The following is a 16452-nucleotide window of genomic DNA, read 5'->3' as shown; positions in this document are numbered from 1 at the left end:
CCTATTCTTGGAGGGAACATTAGCAGAATCTGGCTGATCTACAAGCTTTTACTTTGGCTATTTTCAAGAAATACATTTTGTGTCGAGGGGGAAAAGAAGCAGACCAAGTACAGAGCTGACTCCGGTCAACAAAGTATTAGTTTACTAAGGCTGTAAGTGGTTAATAGGCGAAAATAGCTGACATACAAGCTCACAGCTTATAATAATAATATTGTTGCGATCTTTCAACTTTTTTTGAAAAGTTGTTCAATCACATACTCGCACGCATGCACACACACACGCACACACGCATGCACGCACGCACACACGCACGCACGCACGCACGCACACACACACACACACAGTTTTCTTCACCGGGTCATTGGCTCGTGCTCCAGGCGCATCGCGGGAGTTGAAATCGGACAGCAGTTGCATCATCTCCAGGCCGTCCATGTGACCACTGCGGTCGAAGTCGTACAGGCCAAACAGGAAGAACACCTCTGAGAAGACACAGGAAGAGAGTGATGTACCATTCATAACGCGTGTTTCCTAAACCCGCCAGGATAGCCAGCCATAGACATTGAGGTCAGCTATAGACATTAGACATTGAGGCATCTGTAGAACCAACCGTGTGCTGTGAGACCCGAGACATGCTTACTCTGTTACTCGCTATGTGAACGTCCTATGATGTCTGACATCATACATACGATCACTTTTATGCCCATATATGGAAATCCCTGTCTGCAGAACCAACCGTGTGTTGTGAGACCCCAGACATGCGTCCGTGCGTGTGGGTCTCTCAGTCCTTGTCCCCTTTTATGGGCATAAAAGGGATTCCATTAGTATGTGATGTCACGTGATAGGGGTGTAACGATACATTTTAATAGCGATTCGATACATATCACGATACATGGTTGACGATACGATACATGGACGATATTGGTTCATTCATGGCGATACGATACGATTCGATTTAATGATTTAAAATCGATATAGTAACTATTTAGCAAAGAAATTAAATCTGTGTTAAAGATGTGGATAGTGCATGTTTTTAAGGGAAACATGTATTATTATGGATATAAATAAGTAAACACAGCGATTATCTGCCAAATACATGGACATTGTATATTGACAAACCTGCACCTTGACATGAACCCAGAGATTACACACATTTATCGATAGACCAGTGTAGCTATATGGAAAGGAAAAGTAATTAAACCCCTCCTTTTAATTTTTCTTCTTAAAAATACTAAATACATTGCCCAAGTAGGTAGTATCGATACAATCGATTCTTTGCACTGCCGATTCGATTCGATACAAAATAAAACGATACGATTCGATTTTAGCTGTTTTCATTTCGATATACTTCGATTTTTCAAGTTAAAAACGATATTTCGATACAGTTACAATATCGTTACACCCCTATCACGTGATGTCACAATGTCAACAAAATTGAGGCGTTACAGAAGGAAGGACAGACACAATGTGCCGGTTCTCATAGTTAATAACTAGGACCTTCTCATAGTTAATAACTAGGACCTTCGGTTCTCATAGTTAATAACTAGGACCTTCTCATAGTTAATAACTAGGACCTTCGGTTCTCATAGTTAATAACTAGGACCTTCGGTTATCATAGTTAATAACTAGGACCTTCGGTTCTCATAGTTAATAACTAGGACCTTCTCATAGTTAATAACTAGGACCTTCTGTTCTCATAGTTAATAACTAGTAATAACTAGGACCTTCTCATAGTTAATAACTAGGACCTTCGGTTCTCATAGTTAATAACTAGGACCTTCTCATAGTTAATAACTAGGACCTTCTCATAGTTAATAACTAGGACCTTCGGTTCTCATAGTTAATAACTAGGACCTTCTCATAGTTAATAACTAGGACCTTCTCATAGTTAATAACTAGGACCTTCGGTTCTCATAGTTAATAACTAGGACCTTCTCATAGTTAATAACTAGGACCTTCTCATAGTTAATAACTAGGACCTTCGGTTCTCATAGTTAATAACTAGGACCTTCGGTCGCAATTAATAACATTTTTCTTTTTTTCATTCACTGCTTTCTTCGGTTAATAACTAGCTCTCATAGTTAATAACTAGGACCTTCGGTTCTCATAGTTAATAACTAGGACCTTCGGTTCTCATAGTTAATAACTAGGACCTTCGGTTCTCATAGTTAATAACTAGGACCTTCTCATAGTTAATAACTAGGACCTTCGGTTCTCATAGTTAATAACTAGGACCTTCGGTTATCATAGTTAATAACTAGGACCTTCGGTTCTCATAGTTAATAACTAGGACCTTCGGTTATCATAGTTAATAACTAGGACCTTCGGTTATCATAGTTAATAACTAGGACCTTCGGTTCTCATAGTTAATAACTAGGACCTTCGGTTCTCATAGTTAATAACTAGGACCTTCTCATAGTTAATAACTAGGACCTTCTCATAGTTAATAACTAGGACCTTCGGTTCTCATAGTTAATAACTAGGACCTTCTCATAGTTAATAACTAGGACCTTCGGTTCTCATAGTTAATAACTAGGACCTTCTCATAGTTAATAACTAGGACCTTCGGTTCTCATAGTTAATAACTAGGACCTTCGGTCGCAATTAATAACATTTTTCTTTTTTTCATTCACTGCTTTCTATCGTTTTAGCGATTTTTATTTGAGTGGGTGGGGGCATGACTACAAGGGGCTAATTATCTCTTTTTAGACACAATAAGCTGGCAATTTCTTTATAACTATTTAGGCCTACTAGCTCCAAATAAGTCAAATGGGGCATCTAGGAGGTGACCTGACCATAGGCTCAAGCCCTACACAGTATGGGGCTTTTAAGCCGTGACATCATTTTGTAGTCAGACCTCCAAGCAGATTTATTGTCAATATCTGTCCCTCGCTATTTCAACAGATCCGAGACAAAAATAACGACTAAAGTATAATTCTACCACTTTCCTTTCAACAACAAAGAGAAGAAAAATTTGTAAATAGTAAAAATAGTAAAAAGATGCACGGGCGCTGGGGCCTTTTGGCCCCAAAAGTTCTCCTCTGCCTACAAAATGATGTCAGACTTAAAGGTATATTCAGTGATTGTATTTCATTCAAATAAAAATATAAATGGTACATTTTCCATTCATTCTCCTCACTAGAATGTGTGCTGACCATATAAGGACTTCCACCATGGCCCGTGTTACGAGCATAGCTAGATTCCGTTTTCAGAGGTGGCCAGCCAGTCCTCGACCAATCAGGGTAGAGTATGGCCGTAGTTATGTTATGATGTTTAGTTATGATGGTCAAAATAAAAGTTTTGAGAACCACAGTCGCTCTGATTTAAGAATGTCTGCTAAATGCCTAGATTGTAAACTACTGAACTCATAAAATGCCACAGTCTCGTAGTAAATCAGTATCATACATATCGTGAAGCTGGAGACGTTACCGATATTCAGTGATTGGGTCTAATGATCAAAACGAGACCATTATAATGGTGTAGAAAATCTATAAAAAAATAAACATTTCCACGCTGTGACAAGATGACCCCCGGCCACTTTCATTATCACTGAATACACCTTTAACAGCCCATATGCCTACTGTGTAGCTATCTAAAACATTAACCCTTGTTGTGAAAAACCTACAAAGCTGAAGACCTGCAGTCTGAGATCGTTTTCCACTGCAGAGCCCAAACTGTGGAACAAGCTCCACCCTGTTCTGATTAATGTATAAAGCGTCTTGAGACAACTTGTGATTTGGCACTATGATTGAATTGAATTGAATTGAATTGAATTGAATTGAATTGAATTGAATTGAATTGAATCGAATCGAATCTAATCGAATCGGATTGGTTGAACTGTTGAACCTTGCTCCAATAGGAGGATCCGTTTAGCTTGCTCCATCCAGCAGCATGTGAAGTGTAATGTTTACCTTGCTCCCATAGGAGGATCCGTTTAGCTTGCTCCATCCAGCATGCCAGGGTGAAGTGTAATGTTTACCTTGCTCCCATAGGAGGATCCGTTTAGCTTGCTCCATCCAGCAGCATGTGAAGTGTAATGTTTACCTTGCTCCCATAGGAGGATCCGTTTAGCTTGCTCCATCCAGCAGCATGTGAAGTGTAATGTTTACCTTGCTCCCATAGGAGGATCCGTTTAGCTTGCTCCATCCAGCAGCATGTGAAGTGTAATGTTTTCCTTGCTCCAATAGGAGGATCCGTTTAGCTTGCTCCATCCAGCAGCATGTGAAGTGTAATGTTTACCTTGCTCCCATAGGAGGATCCGTTTAGCTTGCTCCATCCAGCAGCATGTGAAGTGTAATGTTTACCTTGCTCCAATAGGAGGATCCGTTTAGCTTGCTCCATCCAGCAGCATGTGAAGTGTAATGTTTACCTTGCTCCAATAGGAGGATCCGTTTAGCTTGCTCCATCCAGCAGCATGTGAAGTGTAATGTTTACCTTGCTCCCATAGGAGGATCCGTTTAGCTTGCTCCATCCAGCAGCATGTGAAGTGTAATGTTTACCTTGCTCCCATAGGAGGATCCGTTTAGCTTGCTCCATCCAGCAGCATGTGAAGTGTAATGTTTACCTTGCTCCCATAGGAGGATCCGTTTAGCTTGCTCCATCCAGCAGCATGTGAAGTGTAATGTTTACCTTGCTCCCATAGGAGGATCCGTTTAGCTTGCTCCATCCAGCAGCATGTGAAGTGTAATGTTTTCCTTGCTCCAATAGGAGGATCCGTTTAGCTTGCTCCATCCAGCAGCATGTGAAGTGTAATGTTTACCTTGCTCCCATAGGAGGATCCGTTTAGCTTGCTCCATCCAGCAGCATGTGAAGTGTAATGTTTACCTTGCTCCAATAGGAGGATCCGTTTAGCTTGCTCCATCCAGCAGCATGTGAAGTGTAATGTTTACCTTGCTCCAATAGGAGGATCCGTTTAGCTTGCTCCATCCAGCAGCATGTGAAGTGTAATGTTTACCTTGCTCCCATAGGAGGATCCGTTTAGCTTGCTCCATCCAGCAGCATGTGAAGTGTAATGTTTACCTTGCTCCCATAGGAGGATCCGTTTAGCTTGCTCCATCCAGCAGCATGTGAAGTGTAATGTTTACCTTGCTCCCATAGGAGGATCCGTTTAGCTTGCTCCATCCAGCAGCATGTGAAGTGTAATGTTTACCTTGCTCCAATAGGAGGATCCGTTTAGCTTGCTCCATCCAGCAGCATGTGAAGTGTAATGTTTACCTTGCTCCAATAGGAGGATCCGTTTAGCTTGCTCCATCCAGCAGCATGTGAAGTGTAATGTTTACCTTGCTCCAATAGGAGGATCCGTTTAGCTTGCTCCATCCAGCAGCATGTGAAGTGTAATGTTTACCTTGCTCCAATAGGAGGATCCGTTTAGCTTGCTCCATCCAGCAGCATGTGAAGTGTAATGTTTACCTTGCTCCCATAGGAGGATCCGTTTAGCTTGCTCCATCCAGCAGCATGTGAAGTGTAATGTTTACCTTGCTCCCATAGGAGGATCCGTTTAGCTTGCTCCATCCAGCAGCATGTGAAGTGTAATGTTTACCTTGCTCCAATAGGAGGATCCGTTTAGCTTGCTCCATCCAGCAGCATGTGAAGTGTAATGTTTACCTTGCTCCAATAGGAGGATCCGTTTAGCTTGCTCCATCCAGCAGCATGTGAAGTGTAATGTTTACCTTGCTCCCATAGGAGGATCCGTTTAGCTTGCTCCATCCAGCAGCATGTGAAGTGTAATGTTTACCTTGCTCCAATAGGAGGATCCGTTTAGCTTGCTCCATCCAGCAGCATGTGAAGTGTAATGTTTACCTTGCTCCCATAGGAGGATCCGTTTAGCTTGCTCCATCCAGCAGCATGTGAAGTGTAATGTTTACCTTGCTCCCATAGGAGGATCCGTTTAGCTTGCTCCATCCAGCAGCATGTGAAGTGTAATGTTTACCTTGCTCCAATAGGAGGATCCGTTTAGCTTGCTCCATCCAGCAGCATGTGAAGTGTAATGTTTACCTTGCTCCAATAGGAGGATCCGTTTAGCTTGCTCCATCCAGCAGCATGTGAAGTGTAATGTTTACCTTGCTCCAATAGGAGGATCCGTTTAGCTTGCTCCATCCAGCATGCCAGGGTGGCGTGTATCAAAACAGCATCCCGGTATCGGCAGTGGAAGCTTGTTTTTACTCCACTGATTTTTAAAGACTAATGATGTTTTACGTATATATTATAGTTTTTATTATGGGTTATATCATGTCCTGAGTGTCTTGTCTTAAATGTGTTCTGTCTGTGTGTTTTTATCTGTGCTGTAACACCACAACAGATTCAGTACCGAAGTGTGATGTCACTTCTGTGAAATGGCGTGGGGTTCATGCTGGTATTGTTTTGTATTCAAATCGCCATTGGGGAATTTGCGATCACCGCATATAAGAACTGTGTTAAAAATATAAACACACCATGCTCTCGGATTGACCCAAATGGATATGAAGCATCGACTAAGGTGGAAATGTACAGATTTACCCAAAGAGTAACACAATACACGCTAGAAACGAGTTACAACAGGCTATATCAGATATGAATGAATATCATAAACTATGCAGAACCCCCCCGCTGACAGAAACGCGCACATGGTGTGTTTATTTTTTTAACACAGTCCTTATATGCGGATTCCCCAATGGCGATTTGAATACAAAACAATACCAGCATGAAACCCCCTAGAGGACGACAATACGCACAAATGACGACATGGCTTCGTTTCTCTATTCCTGTGTGTCCTTGTGACGCATTTGGCAATAAAGTGTTTCTGATTCTGATTCTGTGATTGGCTGAACCGGTGGTAGGGAGCGCTCCGTTGTGTTCCCCTGGACCGCGCGGAGGTGACGAAATTCGGGGGGCTGAAGATTTACTATTCTGTCCATAACGGCACATAAGTCGGTAACGGCGCTGAGTCGGCTCATGCGACCGTCGCAACGCTCGACTATGCGATGTTTCATAACATATATAATCATAAATATTCTATATTTATAAGGTCAAGTATTATACTTAATAATTGGGACTAATTAAGAACCATTATCATAGTTATAATAATAGGCCTACATTTACAGTAGTTTAGGCATTTTGGTTTGATAAGGTTGTGGGCAGAACAATTTGTCCTTGTTTGTTATTTGACTATTATTACTAAGACACTTCATAATGAATTAGTGATTATAATAAATAGCCTATGTCATGATTGCTAGATCAGATTGTGTTTATAATATAACGCCGGCGTGCCTCCGTCATCTCCACGGAAAACAAGCGCTCCCCCCTTGTTCCATTGTCGAAACCGGGATGCTGTTTTGATTCATGCGCCAGGGTGCAGTGTAATGTTTACCTTGCTCCAATAGGAGGAGCCGTTTAGCTTGCTCCATCCAGCATGCCAAGGTGAAGTGTAATGTTTACCTTGCTCCCATGTGCTGATATCTGGACCTCCTGCAGTGTCCTTCAGATTGGCTTGGATGAAACTCTGTAGCAGCCTGCCACACACACAATGCATGCCACGTCAATACACTAATGTCTCATCAATAGAACATGACAACAATTCTAAAGACAATGATTGTGAACAATATGCTTCTTGACTGTTTCAAGGCTACAAAGGATTGCTTTGATAATTTTCCAATTCACGCTGTGATTAATATAAGCCTAGAGTTTCATGTTTTTTTCATTGAACGAACATACAACATTACTCTGGTTATCTCAATTACTTTTTAAATTATTACCAAGATGTCACAGATGTATCAGTAGCTGGAAATATCATCTGGCTACACTATAGTACTATAACTGTAAAAAAACACAAGGCAGTACTGAACAAGAAAATCCTATTCTGCCTATATTATAGGCATAATATGGCTAGTCATATAGTCATGACATTAGATAAAAGAAAAACATCTTCAGTAGCACTATTCCCTTCATACTCCTCTGACAGTGGTGCGAAGGAAGGTATTATTATTGTACACTACATGGTACAGTCCAGTAGGGCTGCCCTTCTATTCTTGTTAATTCTAGCCATTTCCTATGTTTTGTGATTTGAAAGCCACTGTAAAAAAACATCTTTCCTTTCCCATAGTTTCATAAGCTAGTGTTCAAGTGCTGATCTTATCAGGTGGGCAGAAACAGTCGCTAACACTTCCACCAACACTATGGTCGGTCAAAGTCCACAGTTAGCGTGTTTTACATGTTGCCTCGTCTCATATATGACCCAGTAAATAAGACCTCGAGTGGAAAATGGACACTGCATATTGTGCATAATAATGTTACATCCTGTACACAGGTGTTACCGATGATACAAATACTTAAAGGACAATTTCACCACTTTTCAAACTATCTTCATATAGGCCTAATTGGTCCTCACTACTGTTCATGATAAAATAGCATAGTGTTTTTCTACTTGGTCTGTGTCCCAGAGGAGGGCTGTGCGCAGGTCAGAAACCCATCGTCTTGTGTCTTTCCAAGGATCAGAGCTATAGCCGGGGACCCACAAGCCCAAAAGCTCAAGGAATAGGGTAGGACCTGTGATTTTCTGCCGTACTTTTTATTTCTGTTTTATCTATTAGTTTGGTCATTAAGGTCAATTAAAACAAATGCTTGCAATGGATTCAGAATCATGAAGAACCCCTAGTTTGATCCCTCACATGCTACTTAAAGCAGATTATTTTCTTTTTTTAATATTTTTCTTTTCCTGTGTAGTCACAGTGTACTGGAGTCAATGGGACACTGAATATACAAATGGCCATAACTTTTTTTCACGATGTTTCCGGCAGAGCAGCCCTCTCATTCTGTGGACCTTAATGACCAAACTAATAGATAAAACTGAAATAAAAAGTACGGCAGAAAATCACAGGTCATCTCACATCCTATAGGGGTGGGTCCCTGACTACTAACACCTGTACAGGACGTACAGTAAGATTACACAACTACACTATTTATAACATTTATGTCAATATGGCTGTCTGAAAAAGTTCTATTTACACAGATGTGAGCTGTGATGTTAATCTAAAACAAAGGTTAGCTGAGCTTAATCAACACAAAGACAAACTCTTTATGAGTTGTTAGTCCAACTGTTGAAATAACTGCAACGTTTCAGTTTGGGAAAAATTCAGGATCAAATTAGTTCATTATCCTTACGGGACTGGGGCAAATTTCCCCTAATGTCTACCCCTGACAACAAAAGTAGAGTTCACGTAAAATAAACGTATCTACAGTAGTACAGTACATCCTGGCAGTAGCTACTTATTGTTTTAGGGCCGGGCTGCATCGGTTAATTTAACTAATCAATTTATTCAATTATAACTAGGCCACTCACTTGCGGTCCTCCTCCCTAGAGCCGAAGGGATTGGCTAGCACTGTGGAAGAGGGCGGGGCGTTGGCTGACTCATCTCTGCAGGACAATAGAAGACATTTTCTTAATTATTTAATTATTCATGATACATCGAGTAATATAAGTGTAATGTAATCTTTCAAAAACATAGCAACATAGCAAAACATTGCCAGCTCTGCTATTTTCTCTATTCATGGGTTGCATTTGTAGTCCTAAACCGGCCATATTGAGGACCAACACAGGTGTTCAATTTGTCTGATTGGCATAGAACCAATGTTCTACGTTAATCAAAACACCTGGGTTGGTCCTCAAAATGGCTGGTGTAGGACTACAAATGCAACCCATGAATTGTTGAAAAAGCAGTTATTTCATCGTTTATGGTGACTTTCGGTGGTCATTATTGTTAAAAAGAATTATTTCTGCCATGGACATACAAATGTGCAGAGAATAATTTTACCAGACCAGTGGTTCTGGAAGCGGGTCAAGAGGGACCTTTTGCGTTTCCTTGAAAGTGGTCCAAATGGACCATTACAGGTGCGTATCTCTGAGTGTGAAATGAAACACATTCCCTTTGTACACACTCAGAGTTATGGGGGTCCTTGTAAATAACACATTTCGAGAACCTGGACTAATACTCTGGAGGTCCCAGATACGATTCCAGCTCTCAGCAATGTGTCTCACAGCTCATCAGCACTGCCCGCGATGCAACGCGAACAACACGGCGCGAGAGATGAAATCTCATTAAAATACATTTGTTTCAATGAGGATGTCCTGACCTACCGTGAGCAACAGCGCGTTGTGCCGCGACATCGTCCACCCCTCCGGTTTTCACTTGCCGAGCCTCTATTTGAGCGAGGTTTCGTGCCGACGTCCATAGAGGTAAATGGCCATGTCCAGCCCCCCAAACACTTTATTATTATTTACCGTATTTATTTGATTGGTTCAGGCTACGTTGCAACGCAATGGCCGACGCTCCATATGCGGACAGTATTTCGAGGCACATCGCGTTGCGTCGCTCGCGTGCAGTGTGGATGAGGTGTAAAGCTGGCCTTACATTAGCAGATCATCGGGCGCGATGAAATAGGGTAGCATTAAACACTAAAGGACATGGGCGGAGTTTATGGGAGGGCAGGGAGTGCACTGCCCCCCCTGGCATTTCTGAGCATTTCTAGGCTTGAAAATGATATTCCCTTATTGTTCATTACAGGTACTTAAAATAAAATATATTTAAAATAGTTATTGTCCTGCATCAAACAAAATGTTTTGTAGCCATTTAGAAATTATAGCTGAGATTATCAAATGGTTTATTCTTATTGGCACTTCTTAAACAAACATCTCTCGTACAACATTTCTTGTAGGCTGCAACTGTGATACCAATATAATAATGAAAGTAGCTATTTTACTTAATAATTATTGATATACTGCTATACTGCTCATACCGCACATAATTGTACTTGTGTTTTATTTGGTACACTAACGTGGTCTGGTGGACACAAGGAATAAGACGTGCAGTAGTAGTTGGACTGTGTGATAAGTTGATATGTTGTTGACATGTTGCTGCACAAGCTGCCCCCCCCCCCCCCCCCCAGGGCTTAATGTGAAACTCTGCCTATTGGATACAGTAAGTCTCCCTGAGCAAGACACCTAACCCCTACTAACTGCTCCTCCCTCCGCGCTCCTCTGTGGGTGAAGCTGAAAACTAAAGTTCCCCCGTGGGCTAAGATAGGTAGGTACGTATCAAATCAGTGTCATAGATATTCTGAAGAAATATGATCAAAATGAGAACACTATGATGTTATGTAAGAACTAAATCTTAGGCCGCACTCACACAGTTGCGTGAAAAATCTTCTCCGTATCGTCTGAGAATGAGGGGGGAAGGGGAAGGTCCAATGTATTGTCAATGGAAGGTTGTTTGGTGCTTTGTCGTTGCCGTGTCTCTAGCTCAACCGAAGGCTGTCTTTTGGCCAAGAGACACGGCAACGACAAAACACCAAACAACCTTCCATTAACAATGCATTGGACTTCCCCCTCCCCCCCTCAATCTCAGAAAACACGGACATGATAGCTGTCGCAACTGTGTGTAGGGCGCCTTAGATTTCCCACGGACAAGGACAAGTCTTGTACGGACATGTTGATGAGCCCTGTTTATGGGTGGAGGGGCGTACCTTTGTGTCTCTGCTTCACCTGGTGCCGTCACACCTGGTCCACCTGGAGCGCTATCGTCTGGTTGACCCGGACCGGTGACATCTGGTACTCTGGCAGGTACACACAGCTGGATGAGCACAGAGACACACACCACGCCGAGGAACAACCTGCTGGCTGCTGCTGATGTCACACCTACACAGCAGACAAGTCAGTCATTCATTTGAACAAAAATCACACTCGTGTGAACTGAGCGGTGGTGTGTGTGTGTGTGTGTGTGTGTGTGTGTGTGTGTGTGTGTGTGTGTGTGAGTGTGTGCGTGTGTGCGTGTGTGTGTGTGTGTGTGCAACAGCGCCCCTCCCTTAACATGTGTGGTCAGAAAAGGTTACTGCAGGCTACGGACACGGAGACAGACAGACATACATACCCACACACACGGCCACGTATAGGAGCGTTGTGACCACCGCTCAAAAATGTTGTGTTGTTGCAGATCTCATCTTTGTAAAGTAACTAAGTACATTTACTTAATTACTGTACTTAAGTAAAATTTTGAAGTATTTGTACTTTACTTGAGTATTTCCAATTTCCAATACTTTTACTTCTACTCCACTACATCTCGGATCGAAATGTTGTACTTTTACTCCACTACATTTATTTGAAAACTTTAGTTACGAGTTACTTTGCAGGTATACATTATAATGTTATAAAACACACATAAACCACGTTAGCCCTATTTCATACCTAGGCTATTTGAAAATAGCCGATCTACAAGCTCACAACGCGCCGTGATGCAGCGCGTTGTGAGCTTGTAGATCTGCGATTTTCAAGCATTTTGTACTTTTACTTTTGGTACTTTAAGTACATGCCAATACTTTCATACTTTTACTCAAGTACATTTTGAATTCTGGACTTTTACTTGTAACGGAGTATTTCTACATTGCTATATTGATACTTTTACTTAAGTATAAAATGTGAGTACTTTTTACAACACTGCATCTATGAGCACACAATAAGAGTCATGCTTTGGTTTTGGTTTTACTCAACATTGTAGCAGCAATAAACAACGATAACAAAGAGATAATTAAGAATAGCAACTAATACTACATAACCTAACACAATCACAGCACATTTCCCTGTGCTTGAATTGGGTGCTGTGTACCTTATATGTTTACAGTATTATTCATTCATATGTACCTATTAATTACGATGCACCTGTGTGCCTGGCCTTTGTGGTTAGAGTCTAACCAAACCTATACCATACCCACCATCAACCTACCCATATTGTTAATGCATGCTATAATGTTATTCAACTTCAGAAATTAAACTCTAGTAATTTATGTGTGACATATAGGAAACAGTAGCATGAAAGACTAAATGATACAGCAGATGATTTGAGCACCAACGGTGAACAACCTTAGCCTACTACACATTAAACCAAATAAAATAAACATACATCGTTTACTGTTTACTGTAGGCCTATTACCAGTAAGACTCCCTAATCGGGAGATAAGCGACCGTTGGTCGCTTATCTCCACAAATATCACAACCTCCACCTCTCACGTCATACGGGTAGCCATAGTTACACCTGGAATGTTGAATCTCCATATATGGAGATAACCTACGCATCACACAAAGTCTGACCTCACCAGCCCATACTTGGGCATGGACGACTTATATCTCCATATACGGAGATGGCCATATATGGAGATACGATGACATCACAGAGTCCACAGCTGATGATGTGGCGTGATGTCATACAATAAACAAACAAGCCCTATATACTGATGCGATACGATGACATCACAGTCCACAGCTGATGATGTGGCGTGATGTCATACAATAAACAAACAAGCCCTATATACTGATGCGGAGATATGAGCAGGGCAAAGGTGTGACGTGTGACGTGTGACCGACCGACGGACGGCCGGTGGAGGTTTTCATAGTAAACTGCTCCCTGACGGTCGCAATAAAATATATAGGCCTATTACTGTAGCCTAACATAGGTCTATATTCCCAGTAGGCTAACCTGGATAACAGTGTTCAGATACAGATATAACTGTAACCTCTTCTCCATTTGGAAATGAACCTGTTAAAAGTTGCAGTTAATAATAGGATCTTTTGAACATACGTGCAATGTCAAATATAGACCTGCTATACAACAACAGAGAGTCAGTGTATCGTTATTATAGCGTATGGGAGAGGCTTTGTGTAGGCAACAGTGTTTGAATGATAGCGTTATAAACCATTTAGAACTCCACGCAGTGCAAAAATGCAACCAAAAACCGTTTCATTTGCAGACTCTGGGATTTAAATGAACAGCTTTAATAATGAATGGCCTACCTGTGGACATCAGTGAGGTGAACAGAGACAGACGCATTGTAGCACCGATGTGAGCTTTGAACATTAGGAGGCATAGCAGGACTTCCACGCTCTGTCTGCTGTTACAACCAGATCGGTGACCTGTTGAATTCAGTGCCTCTCTGGCAGTGGTGGAAAAAAACTACTCACATTTTTCAAGTCATTTAATAATGGGTGAAGGTATCAATGCTGCAATGTAGAAATAGTCTACTCTAGTAGAAGTCCAAAATTCAAAATGTACTTGAGTAAAAGTACAAGTATTGGTTTCAAAATGTAGGCTACTTAGTAGCCTAGGTGTACCAAAGTTAGGTGCAGAATAGCCTACCCATTTCACAAGTTTTCAAATGTATAAAATGTATAAATATGAATATAATATACATAATTAATAATATAAATACAAACAATGTGTCGTGAATCCAACACATTGTGAGCTTGTAGATCTGCTATTTTCAAAAGGCAGAAATGTAGGCTATAACCTAGGCCTATAGGTTATAGCCTACAGTGTTTTGTAATAATTATCAAAATCTACAAAGTAGGACTATAACTACCGGTAACTAAAGTTTTCAAATACTGTAGTGGAGGAGTAAAAGTTATAATATTTGCCTCTGAGACACTGTGGAGTAGAAGTAAACTGACATTTGGAAATACTCCAGTAGAGTTAAAGATTTTACTTATAGCACTTCTGCTTCATTTTCTGCTCTGTAAAGCGCTTTGAGCTGCATTTCATGTCATGAAAGGTGCTATACAAATAAAGTTTTATTATTATTATTATAGAGTAGGCCTGCTTGAGTAAAATGTAATTAGTTTACTTCACACCACTGCTTCTTATCTGAGACTACAGCAGGTAAACAACAAGGCAACAGGTGTTTGATTGTAATCAAATATGAACTGGTTCTCCTGCTTGAACTGGTTCTACACTCCTTGAATGGGCCTTAAAGGAGAACTCTATAAGAACTGGAGGAGTTCAAGGAGGAGGAGATTATGTCAGAGATAAGAGAATTGATTTCTTCTTCCATTCTATGAAGAATACATTTTCTAGGGCTACTGTAAAATATCTTTACTTAGGCTATAGCAGAACTGAACACAATGATGAGGAAAATGGATCTCTATATCTAGGCTACATTTCATTTTAAAAGGGTTGGCCTGGAAAGGTCTTGGCCCACTGCCCACTAACGCATGTCACCATTTCACTACATTAATATGAGCCTACACAGTAGGGGTGTAACGATGTTATATGAGATACTTAAATGGTTTCCTGTGGAAATAAGCTTAGTCTTTTCTAGGATCTCCTTTTAGTAGACCTTGTATCAGTGAACTGTACACTCATGAAACTGTACCTTTCCTATGTGTAGTGATACGCGGAGGCGGGGATTGAACCCAGGACTCCCACTCGCCAGTCCAACGCACAACCAGTCGTGCTAATAGGGCTGAGCCCGATTAGCAGCGCTGTTGTCGCTGGTTCATGGCTGGTATATGGGGGCTACATATGCAAACTCCTAATAAAGTCTTCAATCAATCAATCAATTAATACATTACGATACGCATCACGATACATGGTTAACGATACGATATAGACGATGTTGGTTCATTCTTGGCGATACGATACGATTCCATTCAATGATTTAAAATCGATATAGTTACTATTTAGCAAAGAAATGAAATCTGTAAAACGTATAAAAAAATCTATTATCATGGAAGTAAACGCTGTGATTCTCTAGCATATACATGGACATTATATTTCAACACATTATGGACAAACCCAGCTTGACATGAACACAGAGATACACACATTTATTGATAGACCAAGAGTAGCCATATGGAATGGAAAGGTAATTAGACCCCTCTTTTTCATTTTCCCTCTTTAATAATTGCTAAATACAAGGCACAAATACTTAGTTTCCATACAATCAATTATTTGCATTGCAAAACGATTCCATACCGATTACCGCATTTTAAAACAATACGATATGATACAAAGCCAAAAGGGTGCGATATTTTGCTTTTGCAAATGATATAGTAGATCATTGCAAATTAAAATCGATTTTTCGATTCAGTTATATCCTTATACACCCCTACTACTCAGCCAGGCAATAGTAATCAGGAGAGTAATATATAATATTACTTACGTATTACTCCTTAAGTAATAGTATTACATTACTTATTAAGTTGGAATCGAGAGTAATAGGCCTTTATTACATATTATATTATTGCATAATATTGATTTTGCCCACCACCAGCAAAAAAGAAAGAAAAAAAGAGATGTATTACAAGTTGCAATAAATCTCTTTTTTCTCAAAAAAATAATAAAATGGATTCAGTTCTAAAAGGCCAAACAATTTACAACACAGTCTGTTTGGCCTTTTAGAACTGAATCCAATTAATCATAAGAGTCACCAATCAGCCAAAATGGCTTTAAAATATAGCAGCAATCTCTCTTGACCTTTTAAACAAAATATGTTCAAAAAAGTAATACAAAATTCTAATAGGCCTATTCTATTTTTTTGGCAGAGTAATCCCTTACACTACTCGTTGTAATATATTACTAGTAACTTTACTGCCCAACCGCGGCCTACATAGTCCGATAAAATGAAGGCAGAGGTTGGACAAAATTGTATTATTTAGTTTTT

At 40.5% G+C, this 16452-nt stretch overlaps 1 protein-coding gene across 1 annotated transcript in view; it reads right to left on the bottom strand.

The window, feature by feature from the left end:
- cgref1 (cell growth regulator with EF-hand domain 1) overlaps positions 1 to 13902 on the bottom strand; it is a 19131-nt gene extending 5229 nt beyond the window's left edge. Inside the window, exons 1-5 of the mRNA XM_080729725.1 lie at positions 13808 to 13902; positions 11491 to 11662; positions 9311 to 9385; positions 7411 to 7484; positions 355 to 479 (exon numbers count right to left, since the gene is read on the bottom strand). Of these exons, the coding sequence (XP_080585851.1) occupies positions 355 to 479; positions 7411 to 7484; positions 9311 to 9385; positions 11491 to 11662; positions 13808 to 13871 (510 nt within the window). The 5' untranslated portion in view covers positions 13872 to 13902. The remainder of the gene's footprint in view (positions 1 to 354; positions 480 to 7410; positions 7485 to 9310; positions 9386 to 11490; positions 11663 to 13807) is intronic.
- Positions 13903 to 16452: the final 2550 nt, after the last annotated feature.

Source organism: Nannobrachium achirus (genome assembly GCF_963921795.1).
Source record: "Nannobrachium achirus genome assembly, chromosome: 7".
In the NCBI taxonomy this organism is placed as follows: domain Eukaryota; kingdom Metazoa; phylum Chordata; class Actinopteri; order Myctophiformes; family Myctophidae; genus Nannobrachium; species Nannobrachium achirus.
This window is presented reverse-complemented; position numbering and strand designations above follow the sequence as displayed.